The 24786-nt window shown below is 35.4% G+C and overlaps 2 protein-coding genes across 3 annotated transcripts in view; one reads left to right on the plus strand and one right to left on the minus strand.

Annotated features, from left to right (window-relative positions):
• The window catches only part of LOC108736989 (carnitine O-acetyltransferase), a 25427-nt gene extending 7543 nt beyond the window's left edge, over window positions 1-17884 (plus strand). For both annotated transcript variants that reach the window (XM_018469626.1, XM_018469624.1), the window contains exon 11: window positions 17428-17884. In XM_018469626.1, the coding sequence (XP_018325128.1) occupies window positions 17428-17781 (354 nt within the window). In that variant the 3' untranslated portion in view covers window positions 17782-17884. The remainder of the gene's footprint in view (window positions 1-17427) is intronic.
• Window positions 17885-17923: 39 nt separating this feature from the next.
• LOC108736990 (actin-related protein 2/3 complex subunit 5) lies at window positions 17924-18779 on the minus strand. The gene is made up of 3 exons (XM_018469628.2): window positions 18445-18779; window positions 18304-18376; window positions 17924-18252 (listed from the first exon to the last, which is right to left on the minus strand). Exons 1-3 carry the CDS (start codon window positions 18579-18581, stop codon window positions 18013-18015), a joined length of 450 nt encoding a protein of 149 aa, XP_018325130.1. The 5' UTR covers window positions 18582-18779; the 3' UTR covers window positions 17924-18012.
• Window positions 18780-24786: the final 6007 nt, after the last annotated feature.

Consider the following 24786-nt stretch of genomic DNA (forward strand, 5'->3'; position numbering starts at 1 on the left):
GAAGCGAAAAAAGTCTTTTTTTTTAATATGATTGCGGAACTATACACAAAAAGTACCCCGATAATGAGCCGTTAATGATTGAGAGCAAAAAACAATGTATTCGCACGCCAAATATGCCGACATGCTATAGGTACATATGTATGAGTATTGTTAAAAGTAATAAAAATTTAAAAGGAATCTGTAGCGAAGTAAATAATTAAACCAAATACTACAACACTTTACAAATGAGAATGCACTGGTTGTAATATACAGGAAGTGTGGTAGTGCATCGAGAGGGTGAAAATCAGCATAGATGACAGGTGGGTATTAACGAAATCGTTTTGCGATTAATAGAAGACAATCCCGTTTGAGTATCCTAGTCATTGCACGGCAAACAGGAATTCCGCGTAATATGGTGTATAGCATTTTAAGAGAGAATTCCCTGCATCTCTACCATTATCGAAATCCGCTATACCTATGTACATGTTCGATACATCACATCCACCAACGTATTTTAGCGTTACCGTCGCCATAATAACCGGTGGCGAGTTCCTTCCTTGCCTATGTTCTCGTACGAACCTCTACCACAGCATGTAGCGACGTCCGTTACACAATTACGCTAGGTAATCCTGATCATTTCCGGAGCACTTGGGGCTTTTGGCAAAGTCATTTCTCGTTCACTACAATATAGCATGCTTATCGTTTCTTCAATCTTATATCGCTTTCTATCGCCTTATAACTAGAACTCGAACTAAATCTTTTTCTTTTGTTTTCGTGGAAGAGGGGGAATCTTCAAAAGACACTCAGCCTTCCATACGACTGAATAGTGACGGATTTCCGGGGAAGGTGTCATCGTATCTATCGACTAAAACCCTTCTATCTCAGACAGTTTTAGGACCGTTTAGCTCGGTCGCCTTCAACCGACAAAGAAAACCTGTCTATCAACCTCACTATTTGTAGGGGCTGAACTTGTTCTAGAAAGATTCCAGAAGTTATCTAGAATCTAAGAAACCCACTACACTATATTATATCAGCATATTCAGCATACCTGAGACATTCTGCATGAGCACTTTTGTTTTAGATACATTATTTATTGTAGTTTTAGAATATCATACTTTGTTTCAACTTCAAGCATATTCACTTCGTGAGTGTTGTCATTTCTTGCCGTAACATTTTGTTCCTTCAAAAAAGCAATTAGTAAAAACATATAAACAAATTAAATAAAGACTCTTTACCGACCCTAAAAAACTCGGGTTTCAAACGAGCTATTGGAATTTGAGTGATACGGCTAAACACTTCTGACGAATTACATTTATATTATACAGCACACTTTAATAAAAAGCAATCATACCATATAAAACCACGCAGTAAATTTTAAGAACCAATCACAATACGAATAAAAGTGAACAATATGACCTAGAAATCAACAAATTGAATTCTAGTATATCAGCGTCAATTTTAAGTTTCGGATCATCTCCTACTCGTAAATGTATAGAATGTATAGATATAGAAAAAGATATCATTTCTGAGTTGTTTGAACTAATGACTACAAATTGAATCATTTCATACACGGATGACGCAGTAGTCGTTATGTATGTATTGAAAAACTGTAAAAAGAAACTAGTCGGTAAGTGTTAGGACATGATGAGACACAGAAATCGGAAAAGCTTGCGATTTTGATCTCGATTCATAAGATGGGTGGCTCTTGAACATTCGCTAGATAGATTCGGATAGTAGCAGTGTAGAGAGCGCAACAATTAATTGATTAATGTCATAATAAAGTATTAAATTATCTATCATTATCATCAGCACCATCTCTATAAAGTTGACAACACCGACTGACAAAATAGTTTTTCTGTACCATGCAGTATGTCACAAAAAAATTAATTTATCTGCTTAATTTATTTGGCATATAATCACTTTAATATTATGTTAAAAGCGATTTTAAAATTTAGAATAACTTGCCCACATTTTAACTATAATTAATTAATTATTTAATAATATAATAACAATCAAGCCTACCTTATTAGATAATTGGGGAACATAGAAATGGCAGGGAATTATCACGGTAAGCCGCTTTACCATCCTGCATTTTCGTGATCTTGAATTCGACTCCCGACTCTCGACTTCTTGACTTGACTATGATTATTATTAATTATAATTATTGATTCCGCTATTTAAACGGTAACTAATTGAGTTACTAACACATTAGGTTAGATTGTATTTTTAAATAAATAATTTAGTTGTACCAACTTTGTACCAGTGACCTGAATATGAATTTATGGATTCTATGTAATAGTATGTTAGACATGACTTGAATAATAAAAGTGGTTATAAAGTTACGCAGTGTTTCTCGAATTATTAGTTATAAAGGACACAACAAATTGGTGACGAGATGAACAACGATCAAGCAGGAAACAAAAAATAAATCGATCAAGTCAGGAAAAATAAAAAAAAAATAATCACGGCAAGGATCAAATATAATCTTCAATTTCAGCGTGTAGCACATGGCAGGAAGAAAACCATAAACCAAAAGTCCACATGTCAAGGTTTTTATAAACAATAAGACAACACCAATCGTTAGGTACATTAAAATTCAAAAAAGTAACTTTCGATATTTTCTTCTCGAGTAATTAAATTGAAGAGAATTATTTTGTAAACAATATTCGGCAGGCAGTTGTAGCAGGTGGATCGGGTAGCTAATTCTACTATTTGAAAGTGACGGAAAATAATACCGTGGACGTCTTAGTTATGAGAGAATTGGATGGAACACTGAAAACATGTTGATACTCAAAACTGACAAGTTTAGGGACAGGGCCGGATTTTGGAAAAAAAAAATGAAATTTCAAATTTTACATAGGGGAAAAGAAGATCATGTTTCTAGATGGTAGATATTGGAAAATTCTAGACTCTATAAATAGTTGTCGCGAGATCGAGAGGAGTTTGAGTCGATATAAAGCCAAGAAGTGACAAAGTGCTTATATAGTGGTGAAAAGTTAACTAATTAATAATAGAAATGGTAATTAAAAGTAGGTGGTTAAATAATAGTAATAACGTTAGAAAGGTATTTAAATACGTGACAATATTATGGTATGTGTTATCCCAGTATTTATTTATTTGCTATATTATAAGGTAAAGTATTCGGTACCCTAAACAGAAATTTTATTAGGAGAAAAGAAGTGTCTAAGAAAACAAAGCCATAAAGCAATATACAGACTGTACTCACGTTCGGTTCAGAAACAGGGGGAAGTGTAATATTGATAGATAGAAGGAGAAATTCTACAATTTAATCTGAAAAAATATACATGATATTTCATTACCCTGTATAATAATAAACAACTTTTAACGAAACTGTAGTAAATGATGCCACCATGAGACACCCTGTATATGTATATGTATATATATCNTAATTCTACTATTTGAAAGTGACGGAAAATAATAATAACAAATTGATTTAAATTATTAATCAAAAAGTTGATGCAGTACAGTTTGCACAATTTATGTAAGCTCACTAACAAATGCTTGGGAAAATATTAGAAAAGAACACAAATGGAAATCAACCAGGTATAAGTACACAAGAAGTTACAGTAAATACAGCTTTATTATCAAATTTTGAAAACTTCGATCCAACAATGGAATCATTTCGTAATTATTTCGTTTTGAACTTTATGTAGAAATAAAAAATTTAATCACCAACAAAGTTAATTGCATAATTCTCGTTATTTTTGCCGACTGGATCTATAGAAATCATATCTCTATCTACAAGTACACGAACAATTAACTGAAATTCAAATTATACCTACACATCGAGAAACATACAAAATGAATCTTTAAATTTGAAATCAAAACGGCCTCATCGGAATTCAGTCGAATAATCGACCAAATTTTGAGAAACATACCAAAAACAGAAAAATATTTCAACGATCAAAATAAGAATGTAGAGGAAATTTAATCATGGTTCGACTATGAAGATGTATTCAAAAAAGGGACCGAAAACTTTAGTGCAGACTGTTTAATCTCGAGTACTATATAGAGAAGAAACAAAACCATACTCCGACGAAGCGAAAAAAGTCTATTTATTAAGTGAAGAAATGATCAATAGAATTTACATGTCAAAAATTAATTTTGAGTATTCGGGAAGACAAAAACTGATGAACAACTTTCCGATATTTCAATGTTGTGAAATACAGTGTTGGAAGAATTATATCGATAACACATCGGAATATGAAAAATTAAATAGTTGAAAGTAAAAAACACCTCAGCAATATTCGCATTAAACTAGATGCACTGAAACAATTAAGTTCCAGCCAACTAAAATGTACAAGAAGAAAACACGTCAATTAAGCGTGGGGAACGAGTACAAGCTCATTGCTATCCAGTCAACAAACATCAATGGAAATTTGGGACAATACTGCGGATAAAGTTCCACAACTAACAACACGGGAATAACCAATGAAAACAAAAATTAAAAAAAATGAGTAGAGCATTGAGTTGGAAAATTTGGTCAATTTTCCCTGGAATCGACCAAATCAATTTAACGAAAAACATTAAGAAGGTGATGTTCCAGATAACATCCATAAACCAAAAGTCATTGAAGAAGAATCAGCAATCGAACGAGATCAGGCTCCAGAAGCAACTGCACGTTGACCTGCAAAAGCTAAGCAGCTACCAAAACATCTTCGCAATTTCATACTAAGAATCCAATATTAAATTCGAGTTTGAATACCAGTTGAATTTCATACATTCTCACAAAATACATTCCGTTTAAATATTACCAACTTATCACATTATATTGTAAGAACATTTTTTACAATCCATTTTATTATAATAATATTTTTTCAAATAAACGTGGGAGAATTGTTATAACAAAGTGTTTCTCTATAAAGGACACAACAATATTGCTTGTTAAAATTAGTGGCTAAAATAATAATCCTCTAGCGTCGGTTTACTTTCTGTCTGTTTCTCAGTAGTCGTGGACAAAACAGAAAATTTCATTTTTCGATTAAAAATTGTAAAAAACAAAGACATGAAATTCCATAAAGACGGTCGATTTATATGCTGCCTAAGCACTAATCAGTTCGAACACAGATTTAAACAACAGTTGTAACGGTTTTAATCATGGTAGGCTTAGATAAATCTGTATTATACCGCGTGTCTACTCAATTTGGCAACATATGGAAACCTATTTATTATTAATATTACAAAAAAAGTTACTTTTAATAAAAAGTCCTGTACTAGTCTAAAACACGTAACGACATCATCCGACTTAATAATTTGACAGCCATAAGTTTAGTCCGTAGAACAAAACCTCTTTCTTTAAATGATTAATACATGTTCGAGAGAGGTTTCCTTCTTGCGAGTTTATCACACTTTCTCCCTACGACTTTTTTCGAAACTGCTGCGTTTCAAGTGGACATGATCGAAACATACCGAATACACGAATTTTACTTCTTTGATGAATACATATTCAGTTTTAATGCATTTACAAGATAATTTAATAAGAATTTAGAAAAATATTTTTTCCGAAAAAAATACTGCTGCAATGAGCTTGTCCACCACCCTGAACATACCGTACTTATGCATTTTTGTTTTTCAATACATACATAGTTCACTTTTACTGAATTGTTTAATGATTATTAATTTTATCAAATGGTTATAGTGTATCCGGCAAATTCTCCGCTGAGCAAATATTCTATTGCAAAATGTCAAAAAATCGAATAAACCAAAGGAATCAAGAAAAGGAAGATAGTGTGTAGATAGATGAGCTAGGTTATCACATAATGAGAGAAGAGTTTGATGTAGCATTAAAAATCTTAAAGAATAATAAGGCGCCAGGTGCAGATGGGATACAGGGGGAAATTATAAAACATGCAGGACAAGAGGTTATAGATCGTATGTTTAAGGCAGTTAGTTACATTTACGAGACGGGGAAAGTTCCAGAGGATTATAAACGAGACGTGGTAGTAACCATACCTGAAAAGAGAGGCGCGGATAGGTGCGAGACATTTAGAACAATTAGCTTAACTCCCCATGCGTCAAAAATTTTAACTAGAATTGTACAGAAGAGGATGGAAAAAAGGCGGATAAACTATTAGTGGAAGATCAGTTTGGGTTTAGAAAAAATAGAGGAACGCGGGAGGCCATTCTAGCTTTATGGGTAACGATAGAGAAAACGATAGAAAAAATAAAGAGTGCGTACATAGGATTTGTAGATTTAGAAAAAGCTTTTGACAATGTTCAATGGGACAAGATGTTAAATATACTTAAAAATGTAGAGATGAGTTACAAAGATAGAAGAGTGATTTAGTCTGTATAAAGAGCAACAGGCAGTTATAGAGATGGGGCTGCAACGTAGAGAAGTAAATATTAGGAAGGGAGTCAGACAGGGATGCACACTGTCACCGCTACTTCTTAATCTATACATCGCCATCAACATCATTAAAGACAGTACAACTGTAGGGATAGATATACAGGGCAAAATATTAGTATGCTTAGATTTGCATATTGCAGTATTAGCATCTAGTAAGGAGGAGTTAGCTTTAAATAATATGGAAGCGGTATTGGCAAAACAGTACTGTATGAAAATAAATAAAAGTAAAACAAAAATACTGGTATGCAAGGGAAGGAAAAGTAGGAATAGAGCGAATATAAAGGTAAGAGACGAAAAATTAGAAGTGGCCGATTTCAGGTATCTAGGATAAGTCAGGACGGAAGGAGTAGAAGGGATATAAAGCAGAGGATAGCGCAGGGTTGAGTCGTCTTCAAAAAAACAAATAAGTCACTTCTATGCTCATGTTCGGTTAATTGAGAAATTAGAAAAAGGTGGCAGTGGGCACAGCGGAAATGAAAAGGTTAGAAGCGTTCGAAATGTGGTGCTACAGGAGAATGATGAGGATACCGTAGATAGAGAAGGTTAGAAATGAAGAGGTATTAGAAAGAGTAAGAGAACAGAAGACTATGGAAGTCAATAAGAAATAGGCGAGTTAGGTTAGTAGGACACCTTCTCAGGCATGGAGGTCTAGTCAGAGACATATTAGAGGCAGAAACGGTACTTAGGAGAGGTAGAGGCAAACCTAGATTAGATTAGTGTTCGCAAATAGTTAAGGATATGGGTTGTTTTAGCTTTAGGGAAATGCGAAGATTAGCGCAGGATAGGAAAGAGTGGAGGTGCGTGTCCAACCAGTCTTAGAACTGACGACCATATGATGATGATGAATGTTTATTGTACAACTTTTTTTCTCTGCTTCTTTCTTTTATTTTATTTTCATTGGTTTGACGGTCCAATGAATTATCGTATACTGTGTATTTAATTCCATAATAACAAATAATTTATATTATATTTATGAAATGCTTATTTAGCTACAGAATCAGAATCGAAAATTAAAGTGTAACTGGAAATGAGATAGATGATTCTATTTAAAAATTTGGCTTATTTTTTAATATTGATACATTTTTCATTTTTGTATTAATTAAAAATAAATAGTAGGAATTCCCGGGAAAATTAGATTTTAATTATGAAGTACTATTTGTTTATTTTCATTTTCCCCTTTGCATCTTCCTGCATTTTATCATTTGCACTTACACAATAGTACATTACAAAAAATAATATTTCCAAATTTAAATGTTAATAACATTTTCAATTAATGAACTACTGTACGAGGTTCATTAACTGAAACTTTTGATATGCCTTCATCTAACTTTTTCAGATGTTTTCTAGAGATTTTCTAAAGCTTTGTAGAAAATTTTGATAAAATATTAAAAAATGAATCTGTTGATAACGTCATATTTAGACTGTCAGCCTTACACAAACCAGCGGAGAATTTGTCGGACACTATAACCATTTGATAACATTAATAATCATTAAACTATTCAGCAAAGGTGAACTATGTATGTAGTGAAATACAAAAATGTACGACATGTTCGCGATGGTAGACAAGCTCATTGCAGCAGTATTTTTGATGGACAAAGTATCTTTCTAATTTCATATTAAATTACCTTGTAAACGCATTAAAACTAAATATGTATTAATAAAATAAGTAAAACTCATGTATTTGGTATGTCTCGATCATGTCCACTTGAAAACGCAGTAGCTTTGAAAAAATTCGTAGAGGAAAGGTGTGGTAGAGGAAACCACCCACGAAGTTTCAATTATGTATTAATCATTTACAAAAAGGAGCTCTGTCCTACGGACTATTTTGGCACAAAGTATGAAATGTGTGTAACAGTAAAGTACCTTTATTTTTGAAAATAGCAGAAACCCTTATAAAGAAAAGTTGTTGAGAACTAAAAAGTAGTTACAAATATGCGACCGTATTTATCGATTGCTAAAATAATGATTTTGTATATTTTTTCTGTAGCGAATACACAGAAAAACGTGCAATTTTATGTAGGGTCAGTTGTCGTGCTACGAACCAGGCAGGTACATTGAACCGCTCTGATATTTAAAAAAACGAACGTTTTCACTTTGTGGCAATACCGCCAAATGAGACGTGCCCTTTTCCCTTCGGTATTCCTCAATTCATATTTTTGTTGCCTTGAATAGCGTATCTGTTGTGACATTTTTCTCCAAATTGAACCGAAAAAGTGAGAATTCCTTGTTTACTTATTTCTTTTTATTTAAGTTTTTGACGCGACCAATTGGGTTTTCGTGAGCTATTTAAAATTTTATATATATTTCTTACTTTATTGTGCGGTTATTCAGTTTTTTGTACCACCATTTGGTAGTTAAAATTTTGAGGTTAATTAGTAAAGACAAAATGTCTCATATAGAGGCACCTTATGACATTCTACATTGAACCGGCGCGGCAGTTCATTGTGTACCACTCGTTAATTCTAATTTGTTATTATTGTTCAGGATGGTGCGACTTAAAAACAATTGCAGAAAAAAAGGAAATCACTTAGCTAATAAAATGTTAGAAGAATTGTATTTGCACAGAACAGGAATTAGCGTTAGAAGAGTTGCCAAAGAGTGTAATATTGCTTATCCTGGGGAGGAACTTATTAGGAAAAGATTGACATTGATAACCAGAAAATATTCACTCCTGGCCAGGAGGTAGCCTTTAAAAACTATTATAAAGACTATGCCTTAAAATTTTATGGTATGACTGCTAAAGATTGTCGCAAATAAAATAGTTGCGATAGACAAAATTACCTTCTCCGATAGTTGGCAACGTGGAAAGCTAGGTTCTTCTACTTCCTTCAATAAACAAACTGTCAAAGTCTTTTTCGAAAATTTAATGTGTGCAATGGAATGCCATCCTTTATTCGGCAATGGTTGTCGTGTCTAATCTAGATGAGACTGCCACAACCACAATCCAACGATCACAAAAAATTATTGGACTTAAAGGAAACTATAAACGTCGCAAAAGTGACCAGTGGTGAAAAGGGCACTCTTGTAACAACTTGTTCTATTGTTTACGCTAGGGGTGAAGCCTTACCATCTGTATAAGTCTACCCTAGAAAAAAATTTCAAAGATTTCATGATGACAGGTGCCCTTCCAGGAGCACTGGAGTTAGCTCAAAAGACAGGATGAATGACCACTGTTTTTTTTTCAGAGGTGATGAGACACTTCATTAAATCTACGTCTGCAAGTATAGATAACTCGGCCTTACTAATACTCGATAATCATGAATTCCATTTGTCTATACAAGGACTGGACCTAGCTAAAAGTTCTGGCATAACACTTCCTCCTCATTCCACATCTAAAATGCAACCTTTAGATGTGGGATTATACGCACCATTCAAGCTGTATTACAATAAAGCCATCGATTCCTGGTTGATGCGAAATCCAGGTAAACCTGTGACGATACACAATGTTTTAGAATGTGTTCAAAAGGCCTATGCGAAGGCTAGAATAAGAAGAAGTAGACTTCTTACCTTCAGAGATAACAGATCGATCAGACGATAGATGTGTGACACCGGTAATAGAAATGTTAGTTCCCCAAGAACCTTCCACAAGCAAACAGGAAGATACAACCCCATTTTTGAATTCTGACAATGACGTTGATATCATATCAAAAAATTATTTAAGCACAAAAATTGTGAGCGCCCAAAAAATTATAAATTATAAAAAATCAGAAAATCGCGAACATATATTATATCTGTACCTATTCCTGGTGCTTCGGTTACTCCTTTTTGTAACAGCACTTCCTGTTTCCATCACAATTTATGCCGCCATTGAAATCTGGTCCAAGGGTCAATAATAAAAAAAACATAAACAACAAAAAAAATATGATAGTAACAGATACTATAGAAAAAAAAATGAAATTGCCGTAAACAGGATGAAACGAAAAGAAAAACTTGACTATTCATTAAAAGTTAAAACAACAGTTTTGTCGGAGAAAGTAAGTTTACCGAAGAACAAGAAATTGAAAAGCTAAAACTATCTTCTACTGCAAGAGCTGAAGATCCTGGTGCAAGGTCATCAAATATTTCACCTCCAACTTTTGACGGAAAGCAGAGGCAGAAGCAAATCCCTGGAGTGATTCAGAGAAAGCGACAGCGCTAATAATTTCTTTACGAGGAAAGGCGAGAGATTTCCATCATCTTGTCAATCACTTAGAAAAGAGATACGTCCATAAACATCTCCAACAGGTACATCAGACGCAACTGAATAGCTGTAACTAAGCAACGAGACTCTTTAACAATTTGAGTCCGATGTGGAGCGCCTCGTAAAATTAGCCTACCCTTCTGCCCCCCAAAAATTGATGCCGAACTACAGCTAGTCCTAAGATTAGCATGCCACGAGACTCCAAGTGAAGCACTGTCACGCTTCCTGGAGTTTGAAGCGGCGAAACACTTTCCAAAGAAAGAAATTGACGATAGTACAATTACAAAAGAAAGTGTCTTGACGCTCATCAGGGAATGTGTAATCGATGTAAAGAAAGCCACTGTCAGAAACATGGGAGAATGGAACACAAAGTGTTGGGAATGTGGAAGAACTGGTCATTTTGCTCGAGACTGCAAGAACTACAGTGGTCGCCTGAAGTGCTGGAATTGCGGAAAAACATAAATCGACAGCGCCCCTCAAGTAAAACGCGGCAGTTGGAAAGCTAAAATCAGCTAACTCTATGGGGCGCAAGTTGGCTCACCCTCACCAAGCCCTCGAAGAAGTCATCATTTCATTTCATAACTGGATGGTGCTACCTTAGTATTCATAAAAGGCTCTATAAATCAGCACAATTTAGAATGGTTATTGATACAGGAGCATCCAACACCATCGTTCGACCTGATGCAATATCGGCATGGCGAATTCGACCTTTGACCAGGAGACTAACTAACTACAGCTACCGATAAGACTTCACAAATCCATGGAAAATGCCACGTGGAAATTAAAATTTGAAATGTGATCTTACCCAGTTGGGTATTGGTTGCCAGCATAGTAGATGATGTCATCATTCGATTGAATTTTCTTCAAGAAGATCGAATCGATTTAAATCTGAGCACGTCTACAATGTGTATCCGTGGAGAAGAGATAGGAATGTTAAATCCTAAAACGAAGCTTGCTGCCTACAAAGTAATCGTAGATGAAGATCCAGTAGTACCGAGTCACTCTGAGAGCATTGTAAAAGTCAAAATAGGTAACGTCATCGGTGGGGTAGTTGAACCAGATAATCAAGACTTGACACATAAAGCATTATTGGTGGGACGTACGCTCGTAAGAATTGGAACATCATCGATAGCTTTAGAATAGCCAATTTGAAGGACTTCGAACAATAAATCTTCAAAGACACAGAGTTGGGTGTATTTAAACCAGTAGCTGAAATCCACCACTGTGACTGGGAAGAAGAACCCAAGGCCAAGCCGACATCATTTCCTGCAACTTTATCAGAACTGGTGAAACGGCCAAGTTACCATCTCAAGAAGCACTAATTCAAACAACTGGAAGAACTTTTTGGCCGTTTTCAACACGTCTTCGCCTTCTAAGATCAAGACTTTGGTGGGACCAACTTAACGTACCACCGCATCAACACTGGAACAGCAAGACCTATCAAACAACCACATAGGAGAGTTCAGGCCCGCCGCTAGCTGTTTCGTCGCCCGCGTGCAATACCGATTATGCTGCCCTACGACTACTTACTCTGAGTCTTATCAAAAAAAGGATAATTAATGTTTTATAATTATGGTGGGGAAAAAGAAAAACAACGTAGATAATCGAAGATAAAATATTTATTTATTTATATTTAACCATAATAATAATAATTAAATACTTATTATTTTTGTTTACTGATGTAATATATATACTTAAATATTTATCTACAAAAATTTAACTCTTCTTGCCTTTACATTTGCGAAATCTTCTATCAACTTTCTTGTATCCAAACTGTCTAAAATTTCATGTTCAATTGAAAATATAGCTAAACAACTTAGTCTTTACTGGAGCTTTGTTGATGTTAAATAGTTTTTGATAATTTTTAATTTTGAAAAGGATCTTTCACCAGATGCAACTGAAACCGGCAGTGTAAGAAATATTCTTAGCGCTATTGCTCTGTTCCGAAATGTCATTGATAAAAAGATATTGTAATAGGGTTTGTGGATCATTAGACTGGTTTTCTACAAAATGCAACTTTAATGCAATGATTTCATTAAATAAATCAATATCGTCAATGCCTGATTCACTAGTTAAATCAGATTTAAGTTTCAAATTTAAATCTTTACAATGTTTCATTGACTAATCATTGGAATAATTAAATAAGTTATTGCTAAAAAGCCAAATACGTCGGTAAATATTTTTAACGCGTCGAAACTATCCTTTAAAGAAATTATTGTCTGATCTATGATTCTAAAATAAAACTACTCTATATTTGACTTTTGGGTCGACTAAAACTTCATCACTGTGTTCATAGTGAAGTTGTGTCGATTTTTTTCTTGGACGAATTGTATTTATTACTGGAAATTCTGTTTCTACGATGAGTTCGTGAGCCACTTTGGAAGCTTCTGCTAACACCGTTTCAAAGTGTTCAGCGGTGCGATATTCTGTCAACTTATTAATCAACTTATTTAACAAATTTATGCAGATTTAAGTATTCATTGTTGAGCTCTGCATCATTTTGATCAGAGCATCAATTTCGTTTAATTTATCATAATTACGATTCCTTTGCACTTCTGTTTTATACTAACGGATGATTCACACTAGACAAGTTTAAATATCAATAATTAAGCCCAAACCTACCTCAAAAGAACTATTAACAAAATAATTGCAATTTAATGTGCCATCGTTACTGTAGTACCTAGGTACCTAACCTACCAATTAAAAAGGAAATTCAAAAGGGATTCCCCTAACTTCGCCAGTCCTGGTTTTCAAAGAATGACAGACGACGTTTGATTTTGTACCTTAGTTTTAACGGATGCCAATAAATGACTGTATTAACGTCATTCGGTCGGATTTTTTTCCAAGCTATGAAATATTTCTTATACTTAAGGTGGGGTGGGTATTATGACAATGATTTAAATTAGGCACGTAATGAGTCGCTCGATTTGCCGCCCCCTTTATGTACCGCCCGTGTGCGGTGCACGCTCTGCACACCCGCTTACGGCGTCCCTGGGAGAGTTCCTTGGCCGAAGCAGGAAGTTAATAATCTTAAAAAAGACATGCATAAGCAAAGGGTAATAAAACCATCTCAAAGTTTTTGGGTTTCCTCTATAGTGCTGGTGCGTAAGGAGGGTGGTTCCATGAGATTTTGTGTGGACTACAGGAAGTTGTATGACGTAACGCTGAAGGACAGCTACCCATTACCCCGAATAGACGACACACTGGATAATCTAGCAGATGCTGAAAGGTTCTCTGCTCTTTTTGAAAAATGGATACTTGAAAGTGGATATTCATCCGCAGGATAAGGGGAAGACTGTCTTTACAACTGGAAATGGTCTATGGCAGTTCAATGTAATGGATTTTGGATTGTGCAATGCACCGGCATTGGACCCTACATTACAAGGCTTAAACTGGAAAATCTGTTTGGTGTACCTAGACGACATCATCATACTAGGAATAACTTTCGACGACCACCTCCGAAACGTAACTGAAGTCTTCAAGAAATTGTCAGCCGCAAGATTGAAGCTAAGTCCCAGGAAATGCATGCAAAATGTTTACAAGAGAAGTGAAATACTTAAGCCATGTCGTAACACCAGCAGGAATTGTGACCGACCCCGACAAAAAGGATGCCTACACCAAAGGATCGTCACGAACTTTTCAGGGACTTTGCTTCTAGTACCGAAAATTCATATGAGAATTTGTAGATACAGATGGTTTTTACTATGCTCATAGTGGCCCCAGTGTCTGAAAGAAACACGCATCTTCGCCCATTTATTTTTCTACCTAGGAGTAGACTGTCATTTTGGTGCTTCAAGGTCTTAGTAAATGCAATGAATTCGGGGTCTTTTTGTCCGTGGGTCAACGTTTGCCCCGTTACGTCGACCCTATCTAGTTTTCCTGCTGTTGACGTCGAGTACTTGTGGAAGGAGTACTTTTCCTACACTGCCTCCTCGTATGACCTGGTTCGCCGCAATTCCAACATCTTAGCTTTCGAGGTTCTTTATCTAACTGGAAGATGATTCGGCAGACGGTTTCTTCTAAAGATTCTTATGAATCCGTTTCTTCACACAATAGCCGAACCCTTTCGTGTTTGATATAGGCCCGTTTAACAGTTTCGTACTCCAATGCACGAGCCAATGCATCAGCTAGCGTCTTAGGTAGGTCAAGGCGTATTCGTTGTTGAGTGTCACTGTCCCGAAGTCCATCAGTAAATGCCCCCACTGCCAACCTTTCCATCAATTCTTCTGGAGTATTAGGATAGGCCAGTCGAGACAGTCTCGCAATATCGGCCTGGAATTCTTGTAAGGATTTCGTTGGTTTCTGCTGACGGGTTTTCAGTTGGATGTGATACACTGCTATTTAATGAGCCTCGCTGTAGCGCAACTCTAACCGTTTTACCAATTGTTCATAATCCGCCAATTCTTCCGGGGAAAGGGTTTCAAAATGTCACATGCATCTCCACGAAGCGCAACGGTCAACGCAGTGGCTTTTTCTCCAGGCGCCCAGTTATTCGCCTTAGCAGCCGCCTCGAATTGCTTGTGGTATGTGGTCCATGAGGACTTTCCGTCAAACGTTGGTGGTTTTACTCGTGTTCTTGACTCTATACCGCTTCCTTGGCTGTTTTGGCTGGCTTCTTTGAGTGTACTAGATGCGCCAACATCCCCTTGGACTGGTTTTGTCTTTCCATTAAAAATCAATTTTTCCAGAACTTTTATCTTCTCTTCTGTTTCTTGAATATTCTTATTAAATTTTTCTTTCCATTTATTCTCCAAACTTCTACTGTTTTCTTCCAATTCCGGTTTTAAACTTTTACTATTTTCTTCAAATTCACGTTTCAAACTTTTACTATTTTCTTCCAATTCACATTTCAAACTTTTACTATTTTCTTCCAATTTATTTTACAAACTCTTACTGTTTTCATCCAATCTATTTTCCAAATTTTTACTGTTTTCTTCCAATTTATTTTCCAAACTTTTACTGTTTTCTTCTAATTTATTTTCCAAACTTTTCATCATTTGCGACAATTCCTGTTCGACAATGAACGTTTCAGGATCATGGTCATCCTTTTGAACGTCTCCGCGAGCTGCCACTGAAGTTCCGCTTTGTTACCGCTTGTCGCTTCATCCCGTTCTTCAATTTTCTTCTTAACTCTGCTGTTGTAATTTTCGTGGGTTTAACAAAATTAACTTTTAAGACTGCTAACGATAAAACTATTTATTTACACTAATTATTAAGGAACTTAAAACACTATTAAATTATTACTAAACTTAGGTGATGAATTATTCTATCTATTTACACTATTGTTGATACATCACTATTCACTGCGCTATTTATTTCACTGCTATCACTGTCAATTTATTTCTCGATTTACTTCAGCAACGGTCAGTTTATTTCTACTCCCTCTCGGCGATCGTCTCTTCCTTTAAATACTCTTTTGTTTCTTTCTCGAAACGTCCGGAAAAGTTTCTTTTTCTTTGAACTGCTTGAACTGCAAATACGACAGACACATTTACAAATACGGCGCACATGAAGAAAGGCGCCCGCGGCTAGTCGGCGAATCGATAAGCCGCTCGCACACAAACACGCTCGTGCTCGCTACAATAATAATGACGTAGGTTCCGTTTAAGTTACTTAAAAGGTTCGCAATGAATGGTGCAGCTTTTTCTCTGTAACTCTGTATAGTAAGACAATTTTATATGCTACAGACGGGGAATAGGGAACAAAAATATTTTAAAACTTACAATTTAACCAGAACGAGCATATTGGGCGAAGTTTTTGGGCCATTTGACTTGAAACAGAAAAGTATATGAATATTGCTGTGATTTTTTTGCGTAGCATATTTTGGCATTCTGAAAAATTGTTCCTATAACTTTTCGACAATATTTCAGAGTGTTGCCATTGAAACAAAATTTTGTATTAAAATAGGGGCAAAGTTTTGAATGAAAAATTTTTCGTAAGTTTAAACGAAAAAATTTTCATTCATTTCGTTTGGACGCAGTGAGTATATTGTGTATTTTTTGGGCAACCCTGTAAATCAAGCGGTACACTTTCACAATAAAATCCAAGTAATAAAAACAGTTTTGAATAAACAAATGAGCCTTAATTTAGTCCAATCCAATTAGAGGTAGATATATTTTGTATAAATATTAATTATATTTTTGCTTATGGAATTAAACGTAATACGTCCAAATTTTCAAAAATTATTCTAAATGCAAAATACAAAGTTAACATCAATGCCGTATATTTTGCAATGGTCTTGCATGATACGAATCTGATAGAGGAAGCTGGGTCCCCTGTTTTAATAATTGAAGTACAGTTACACATTTTTTTCACTAAAAAAATTTGCCCTCTTCAGAGGAAATTAGTTTTGCTGCGCAAGCCATATGTGTCATATGGTATATAATGTACGGTATAATATAAAATTGCATTCTTACATGGTGTAAAACAAAAATCATTAAATAACACGTGTAAAATCACCAAAACTATATATCACTTAATTTAAGAAGTGTGGGGTTTTCTTACCTCTGAACCAGTAAATATGTACGGCGTTGCTGAAAAATGAATCTACCTAATAAGCGCCATAAAATAAAAAATTACCCTAGCTTCCGGTACCGTTAGTTTTGTAGGGCACTATACTCTAAATGATTATTTTTCTTTGACCTATATTATTTTTAAAATGCTGTACAAAATAAATACTCGACATACTTAATTAGCGGCATATTGCTTTAAGTTGTCTCACAATTCTATATATAATTTATGGTGAATAACTTCACCATTCACCCCTTCCATTTTTAACATGGTCTTGTAGTCTATAAGCATTGTAGTTATTTTTTATTGAGATGAATGAAAAAACATCAATTCTAATTATATCGTATTTTTTTATGAACCGAAAAATTATAATTATTATAACTTGTAGGCTTTAAATGGATTTGGTGTGGATCGTCATCTTCTTGGTTTACGGATGATAGCCAAGCAAAATTGTTACCCATCACCTTATATATTTGAAGATGTATCATTCAAACGGAGCACTGATTTTCTAATAACTTCTAGCCAGGTGGCAACTAAATGTGACGGGTTTATGTGCTATGGACCAACATCCTTTTATGGTTATGGATGTTGTTATAATCCTAGAGATGATGATATGAACATTGCAGTTTCATGTTTTCAAGCACCTCAAAGCACCAACGCGGAACAGTTTGCTTATACATTAGATTGTTGCTTAAGAGATATGAAACAGGTTCTAGATAATTCTGGACAATCAAAACTTTAAAATTGTCACTAGTATATATTAATTTGAAGTTGTCACATAATTTTTAACTAGTTTCATCAAATGTCTTCCACCGAGTTGTTATATATACACTTATGTCTATACAGTATAAATATTTAAAAATACAATTTTTGATTAAAAGGAATTTCTACGGTAATTTTTAATAAACTACTGTTTGCAATTACATAAATTTATTTAATTCAATAAACCACATATGATATAAAATTGTTGTAGTTAAGCACGTTTAGTATCTGATAAAACTCGTATAATACAGCCAACTCCACCAATGCCATAAATTTTCTCATGCCAATGCAAAAGATGTCCACTGCTACCTTCAGTAGGATTTTCAAAACCACGGTACACATATTTCATCAGTATGTCAAGTTCATCAGATGTTAATGCTTGTACAGCTTCTTCAATTTGTGGAACTCTTATACATAAAAGCACCTTCAAAGTAATATTCAAAGCTTGATCCTATAAAACAACTTTTAAGTCACAGAGTAACAAATTATAGTGCTATCTAACCTTAAGGTGTTGATTTTTTGATCCCAAAGGAGAAGAGTTTATGACTGCTTTTAGAGCATCAATATATTTTCCTGTATAATTCATTAAAGAAAATACTTAGAAACCATCTTAAAAGGACATATAAATCATTTAAAAGGATATTGGTTTAGAAGTACCATCACGTCGTTTTCATTTGGGCCTGTTCCACCAAGTTCTCCATCATCTTCCTTAAAATTATCTTCATTATATTGGTCGACGTCTATTTTTCGAAATGCTGAACTGAACGTATTTTTGGCCATTATAAAATTATTTTTTCTTTCTTATCCGAAAGTATTGTATTCCCTAAACATTAATTTATGGAATAATAACTACTCATGAATCATCCATGAATATCGTCCCTAGAAAAGAAATACAGTCTATGTTACGTCTTATCAGTGGCCACCATCACTGCAAGTATATGAGTATTGAGTATATGAATGGTATATGATTGCAAAACGACTGTTAGACTCGAGTCTAGCTGTCACACAACGATGAGTCACGGACATAGCCGAACGCTGACAGCTCTTGTAAAATATTAATATTCTATGAGCACAAAACGGTTTTAACGTTTTAACGAAATGTTCATTCATGGTACAGCATAGATAAGAGATAGCATAATGCATAGACCATAGATAATAGATATACAAAGGGTAATAGATGGTCAACTCGAAATGCGCTGATTTGCGCGCCCTCCGGCAGGTCTAGTCAATACTAAATAAAAAAGGCGCGCACTTTAAATTTGTTAGTTACTTATTGTTTTTCGTAATGTATAAGTTAAAGTGAAAAATGGATAAGAAACAATGTATTTTCCTTTTTTATAAAAGAAAAGACATTGTCTCTTTTGTAAAAAAGGAAATACATTGTTACTTGTCCATTTTTCACCTTAACATAAGAATTTGGGAATTTTAAAGTGTAAAAGTAATAATAAGTGAAATAGTAAAAAAAATTTATTGAATGTTAACAAATACACTTGTACAAAATAAAATATTTTATGTAATTTGAAGAGACAATTGAGGAAATAGAAAAGGCCACAAAACAGAAGAAACAGTAATACAGTTTAACAGTTTTTAACTAAAACCTTTCAATAATGTACAATTAACATTTTGAACACAAGATAATTAATAATGAAGGTAAAAAATAGTTGTAGCAACTTACGTGTTCAGATAGAAATTGATGCCGAACACTGAAACAATATTGAAGAAAAGGGGTTGTAAACAATTCCAAATTACTTAATACCAGCGAGTGGGTAGTGGAAATAAATGGCTATTCCGCCCATCTGAGAACACCAGCAATAAAAGTCATTAGATCGTTTAGTTTTTTTTTTTTTTTTTTTTTCGTGGAAGAGGGGAAATCTTCGAAAGACACCCAGCCGTCCGTACGACTGGGTAGTGTTGGATTCCCTCACAGGAGGACCTACCNATTATTTTTATAAAAATTATTATTATTAAGTAGAATATTAAAAGAAATCCCCAAAAATACAATTTTTACAATTTCACATGATCAGGCTCAACTCACCCTACAGATTACGAACATTCGAACAGCCGTTAGTAAAACGGTAACAATATTGGTTTTTTGTTTATTTGTCGCGTGACGGTAATTAGAGAAGGTACTTGAGCCCCTACACCGCCTCACACAAAAATATGAATTTGACAAAAGAAAAACGCATCACTTCATCTCTCAGATTATATGCGCCCGACGAAAGGTTAAGAGCATATTTATCCAAAAATAATAACAACTGAATTAACTTAATGTTCTACACACCTATAAAACTTTTGCTTTATTTTCTATTGTTATTTTATATACATTTTTGTTTTAAGAAATTGCTAAACATTTTCGTCTAGTACTGTACAGTTCTAGCTGATCTCGTAAGACCGCCCATCGAGAGCTCTTCTCGTTCAAGCTTGTTCCAACTATTTCTGTCTTGCTCACGCCTAGTGTGTATTCTTTCTATCTTCGCGCAGGTTTCATCAAGGTCACAGTTCTAACAAATTGAAATAGACTGTATATTAATGGACGTGCCTTAGCCGTATGACGTTGTAATAATTTCTTTACTCGAAAAGTGAGGGAGATGACGTATGGTTTCGGACTAATGCTATCTTTTTCATGACACGCTAACCCACTATCGTGAGAGAGATGGATATTGACCGAAACTTTGTTCCATCTCTTTCTTTTATTGTACCGCAATTGTGACCGCTAAGGCATGTCCATTAGTGAACGTCGATGACATAATGTATCATAGATAAAACACCCGCGGATGCTGCGTCATGTGGCACTAGGACGACCGAACTAAAGCTGATAATTCAAATGGGTTCTTTATAATTTTAAAGGGAAATAAAGGATTAAGTAAATAATGGACAAGAAACAAGCAATCTGAACAATTTTAGAAAATTGAAGAAATGTAGTGTTCGTTTTGCGACAAAAAACATTAAGTAAAATTCCTCTGCAACAAATTTATATTTAAAGAGGTTTATAATTTATTCCACGACACCGTAAATATCAAGAAGAAAAATAAGTTTGGTTTTAGGTAAGCCTTTCTCTAAATATTGTAGCGAGCACGACTGTGTTTGTGTGTGATCGGCCACACGTGTGTGTGAACGGCTTATCGATTCGCCGACTAGCCACGGGCGCCTTTCTTCATGTGCGCCGAATTTGTAAATGTGTGTGTCGTACCTGCGTTCTAGGAAAGCAGTTAAGGAATTCAAAGAAAAAGAAACTTTCCGGATGTTTCGAGAAGGTTCCAGAAAGTAAACAATAGAGTATTTAAAGGAAGAGACTATCGCCGAGAAGAGAAGAAATAAATTGACCGTTGCAGAATTGGATCGAGAAATAAATTGACAGTGATAGCAGTGAAATAAATAGAGCAGTGAATAGTGATAAATCAACAGTAGTGTAAATAAATAGAATAATCCATAACCTTAGTGGTAATAATTTAATAGTGTTTTTAAGTTCTTTAATAATTAGTGTAAATAAATAGTTTTGTCGTTATAAGTTTTAGAAGTTAATTTTGTTAAACAAACGAACATTACAACTGGTGTCAGGTATGGGGTTGAGTAAAAGACATTACAATGACAAAGAAGTTGTACGAATTAAAAGTAGCCGAGTTAAGAAGAGAATTGGAAGAACGGGATGAAGTGACAAACGGTAACAAAGCGGAAATTCAGTGGCGGTTCGCGGCGGCGTTGAACTAGGTCATACGAGATGGCAGTGTAGGAAAAGTACTCTTTCCCCAAGTACTCGACGTCAAACAAAATGCAAGCAGTATGATCGAATGAAAAAGAATGAAGAAGCATTTCGACGCGTCACGGTAATGGACGACGGGTGGTTACCTGAAAATATAAAACACGACCAAGAAAACGACCCGGACTTAAAGAAGCTGATGGAATGGTAAAGAGACGGAAAACGACTAACGTGGCAGCAAATTTCTTCCTGTACCCAAGTACTAAAATCGTTATGGGCTCAATGGTTTTGGAGGATGGCATCCTGTAGCGTGTTGTTGAAAGTCCATGTGGAGAGGAAGATAGGAAGCAACTGGTTATTCCTCAAAATAAGGTTAAAGAGATATTGCAGTATCTTCATGATGGATCATCTGGTGGCCATTTTGGAGTGAATAAAACGCTTGGGAAACTTCGAGAGCGATTTTATTGGCTGAACTGTAAGGAAGATGTCAAGAAAAGATCAAGGGTGCCAATGCGCCAATATAATGTCGGTGGCCCTTTCGAACGAATCGCTGTCGATGTGGTGGGTTCATTCCCAGAATCCAAGAAAGGTAACAAGTACATCGTGGTCGTTATGGACTATTTTACCAAGTGGGTTGAAGCCTATGCCCTTCCGAACCAAGAATCGGAAACCATAGTTGAGGAGCTGGTGAAAGAGTTGATCAGCCGTTTTGGTGAGCCCTTGGAGTTGCACTTAAACCAAGAGAGGAATTCCGAATTGGCTCGTAGGAATAAAGAAAACTCGAACTACTCCACTCCATCCACAGTCGGACGGTATGATTGAGCGAGTGAACCGGACCTTGATTAAATATCTCTCTAAGGTAGTATCTGATCACCAAAGGGACTGGGACCGCTATTTACCTTTGTTTTTAATGGCATACCGTTCATCTGTGCACGAAACGACTGGCCAAATACCTGCCAGTGTCCTTTTTGAAAGGGAGTTACAACTACCTTGTAACCTAAATTCGGTTGTAAACTAGGAGATGACTTGGCTGGAGAAGATTATTTTACCAACCTCCGAAGAACGATATCCACGAGTCGGTTCGTCGGCATACGCAGATTGCTGGTGACAGGATTAAAGAAAACTACTATATCAAAGCTACAGCAGGTGGTTAACAAACTGGAGATCTTGTTTGGTTGTATAATCCTCGTCGTCGCCGTGGACTATCACCTAAATTCCAACAGAATTGGAAAGGACCCTATGAGATAGTGAAGAGGATTAACGACGTGATCTACCGAATTAAGAAAACTCAATTTTAATCTCTTGGCTCCATTCGCCATTCCTTCCAAGCTCACGTTCGAAGAGTTCATGAAGGAAGGTCCCCATGTTAACAGGAGATTTGGAGTGACGCAAGAAATCCGACGAGACCTCTTTGCTATATCTAACGAATATTCTCTTGCCCATTGCGTTTCAAAGGATCTCAGAATGAACTGTGGTATCGCGTCTGCGTTCAAACGCAGATTTGGCTGTTTGGAACATCTTGAAGAAGACTGTTGTGCCTGCCTGACGGACGACGCAAGATCTACGTATTACCTGGTAACTAAAGAAAGATGCTGTGATAAACCTTTGGGACGCAGTAATGGAACTCCCGGACATCTGGAGAATAACCTACGGAAGCTGGCGATTCCGAAGCTTGGTTGCGGACTGGACAACCTAGATTGGAGGAACGTACGGAATATGATCGAAGTCCTGTTCCGCCATACTGGAATGGGCATTTTGGTTTGCAGTAATAACCCAAATCGGACCAATCATGAGAAGACCGTGGACTGTTACTTCTATTTCCGGAGCGGATGTCGTGAAGGCGAGAATTGCAGATGCCGGCATGATCCTGTGAAACGGAAAGTGAAAATGTTTCGGGACGAAACATCCTTAGGGAGAGGACAGTGTAACGAGCACGAGTGTGTTTGTGTGCGATCGGGCACACGTGTGAGTGAACGGCTTATTGATTCGCCGACTAGCCTCGGGCGCCTTTCTTCATGTGCGCCGTATCTTGAAATGTGTGTGTCGTACCTACGTTCTGGGAAAGCAGTTAAACAGTACAAAGAAAAAAGAAATTTTCCGGGCGTTTCGAGAAGGTTCTCGAAAGTAAACAAAAGAGTATTTAAATGAAGAGTCGATCGCCGAGAAGAGAAGAAATAAATTTACCGTTGCAGAAGTGAATCGAGAAATAACTTGACAGTGATAGCAGTGAAATAAATAGAGCAGTGAATAGTGATATATCAACAGTAGTGTAATTAAATAGAATCATTCATAACCTAAGTAGTAATAATTTAATAGATAGTGTTTTTTCTTTTCTCCACTTTGAAAACTACCTACAGCACCACTAAACTATTCAATCCATTTAGTGAATACTGAAGGCAGAGATTTCAGAAATATCGCCAATCTACTTCATCCACCTGATGATTTACTGTAACTTACAACCATTGCACCACTCAGAAGGTCATTTGGTTGCTCAACTCAACTAAGTTACTTATATTACCTGTACTTAGGGTTGCCATTTTTTTATAAATAAATAAAGGACGTTGGTTATTAAAGGTAGAAAAAAAAGTGCGCTATTTCGAAATAGAGTGCAATTTATGTTCTCTATCATTTTGCTTAAAAACATATTTTTCATTACTTTTGGCAAATAATTATCACTGTTAAACAATTTCACAGCATCTTTACAGTATAGATTTAAGTTAAAGTAAATAAGTAGTTCATTACTTTTTAAATTTATATTGCTAAGTGTAAATAATAAGTTTGTGTCATTAAAATTAAACTATTTATATATTGATCTCACTAACTCTGTCATATTTTACGCAAAAATTCTTACAACCGTCCTATTTTGAATATTATATCTTAAAATCTTAGAGAAATGAAATCATCTGAAATAAAGTATTTTCGTGTACTTTATATGTCGCATAGAGTATAGAGTACATTACCTTAAATAACGTACAATACTTTATAATAAAGTGCTGTTGGCAACCCAACCTGTACTGTACCTACCATCGACGTAAAGTAATGGACGTGCCCCTAGACTAGGTAAATAGATGTAAAACTCTCGAGATTTGGACGATGGTAGTGACATATAAGTTTACCCCACATTAGTAGACAATACTTGGAATATATATATAAATGGTATTGGCAAAGAAAACTTCGAATTTCACTGCCATCTATACATCAAACTATGAAGCGTAACGAAAGGCGCGCATTTCAAAATTACACTAAATTTTATTTTTTTTTGTTTTAAATGGAAATTGAAAAAAAAAA

Source organism: Agrilus planipennis, unplaced genomic scaffold (assembly GCF_000699045.2).
Source record: "Agrilus planipennis isolate EAB-ADULT unplaced genomic scaffold, Apla_2.0 scaffold145, whole genome shotgun sequence".
Taxonomy (NCBI): domain Eukaryota; kingdom Metazoa; phylum Arthropoda; class Insecta; order Coleoptera; family Buprestidae; genus Agrilus; species Agrilus planipennis.

Excerpts from the sequence above, each read along its gene's own strand:
- LOC108736990 (XM_018469628.2), bottom strand. The coding sequence starts at position 18,581 with ATGGCCAAAAATACGTTCAGTTCAGCATTTCGAAAAATAGACGTCGAC. Across the intron at positions 18,377-18,444 it reads GTGATGGTACTTCTAAACCA|AGGAAAATATATTGATGCTC; the intron begins ATATCCTTTTAA and ends AATGAATTATAC. Across the intron at positions 18,253-18,303 it reads CAAAAAATCAACACCTTAAG|GATCAAGCTTTGAATATTAC; the intron begins GTTAGATAGCAC and ends GTTGTTTTATAG.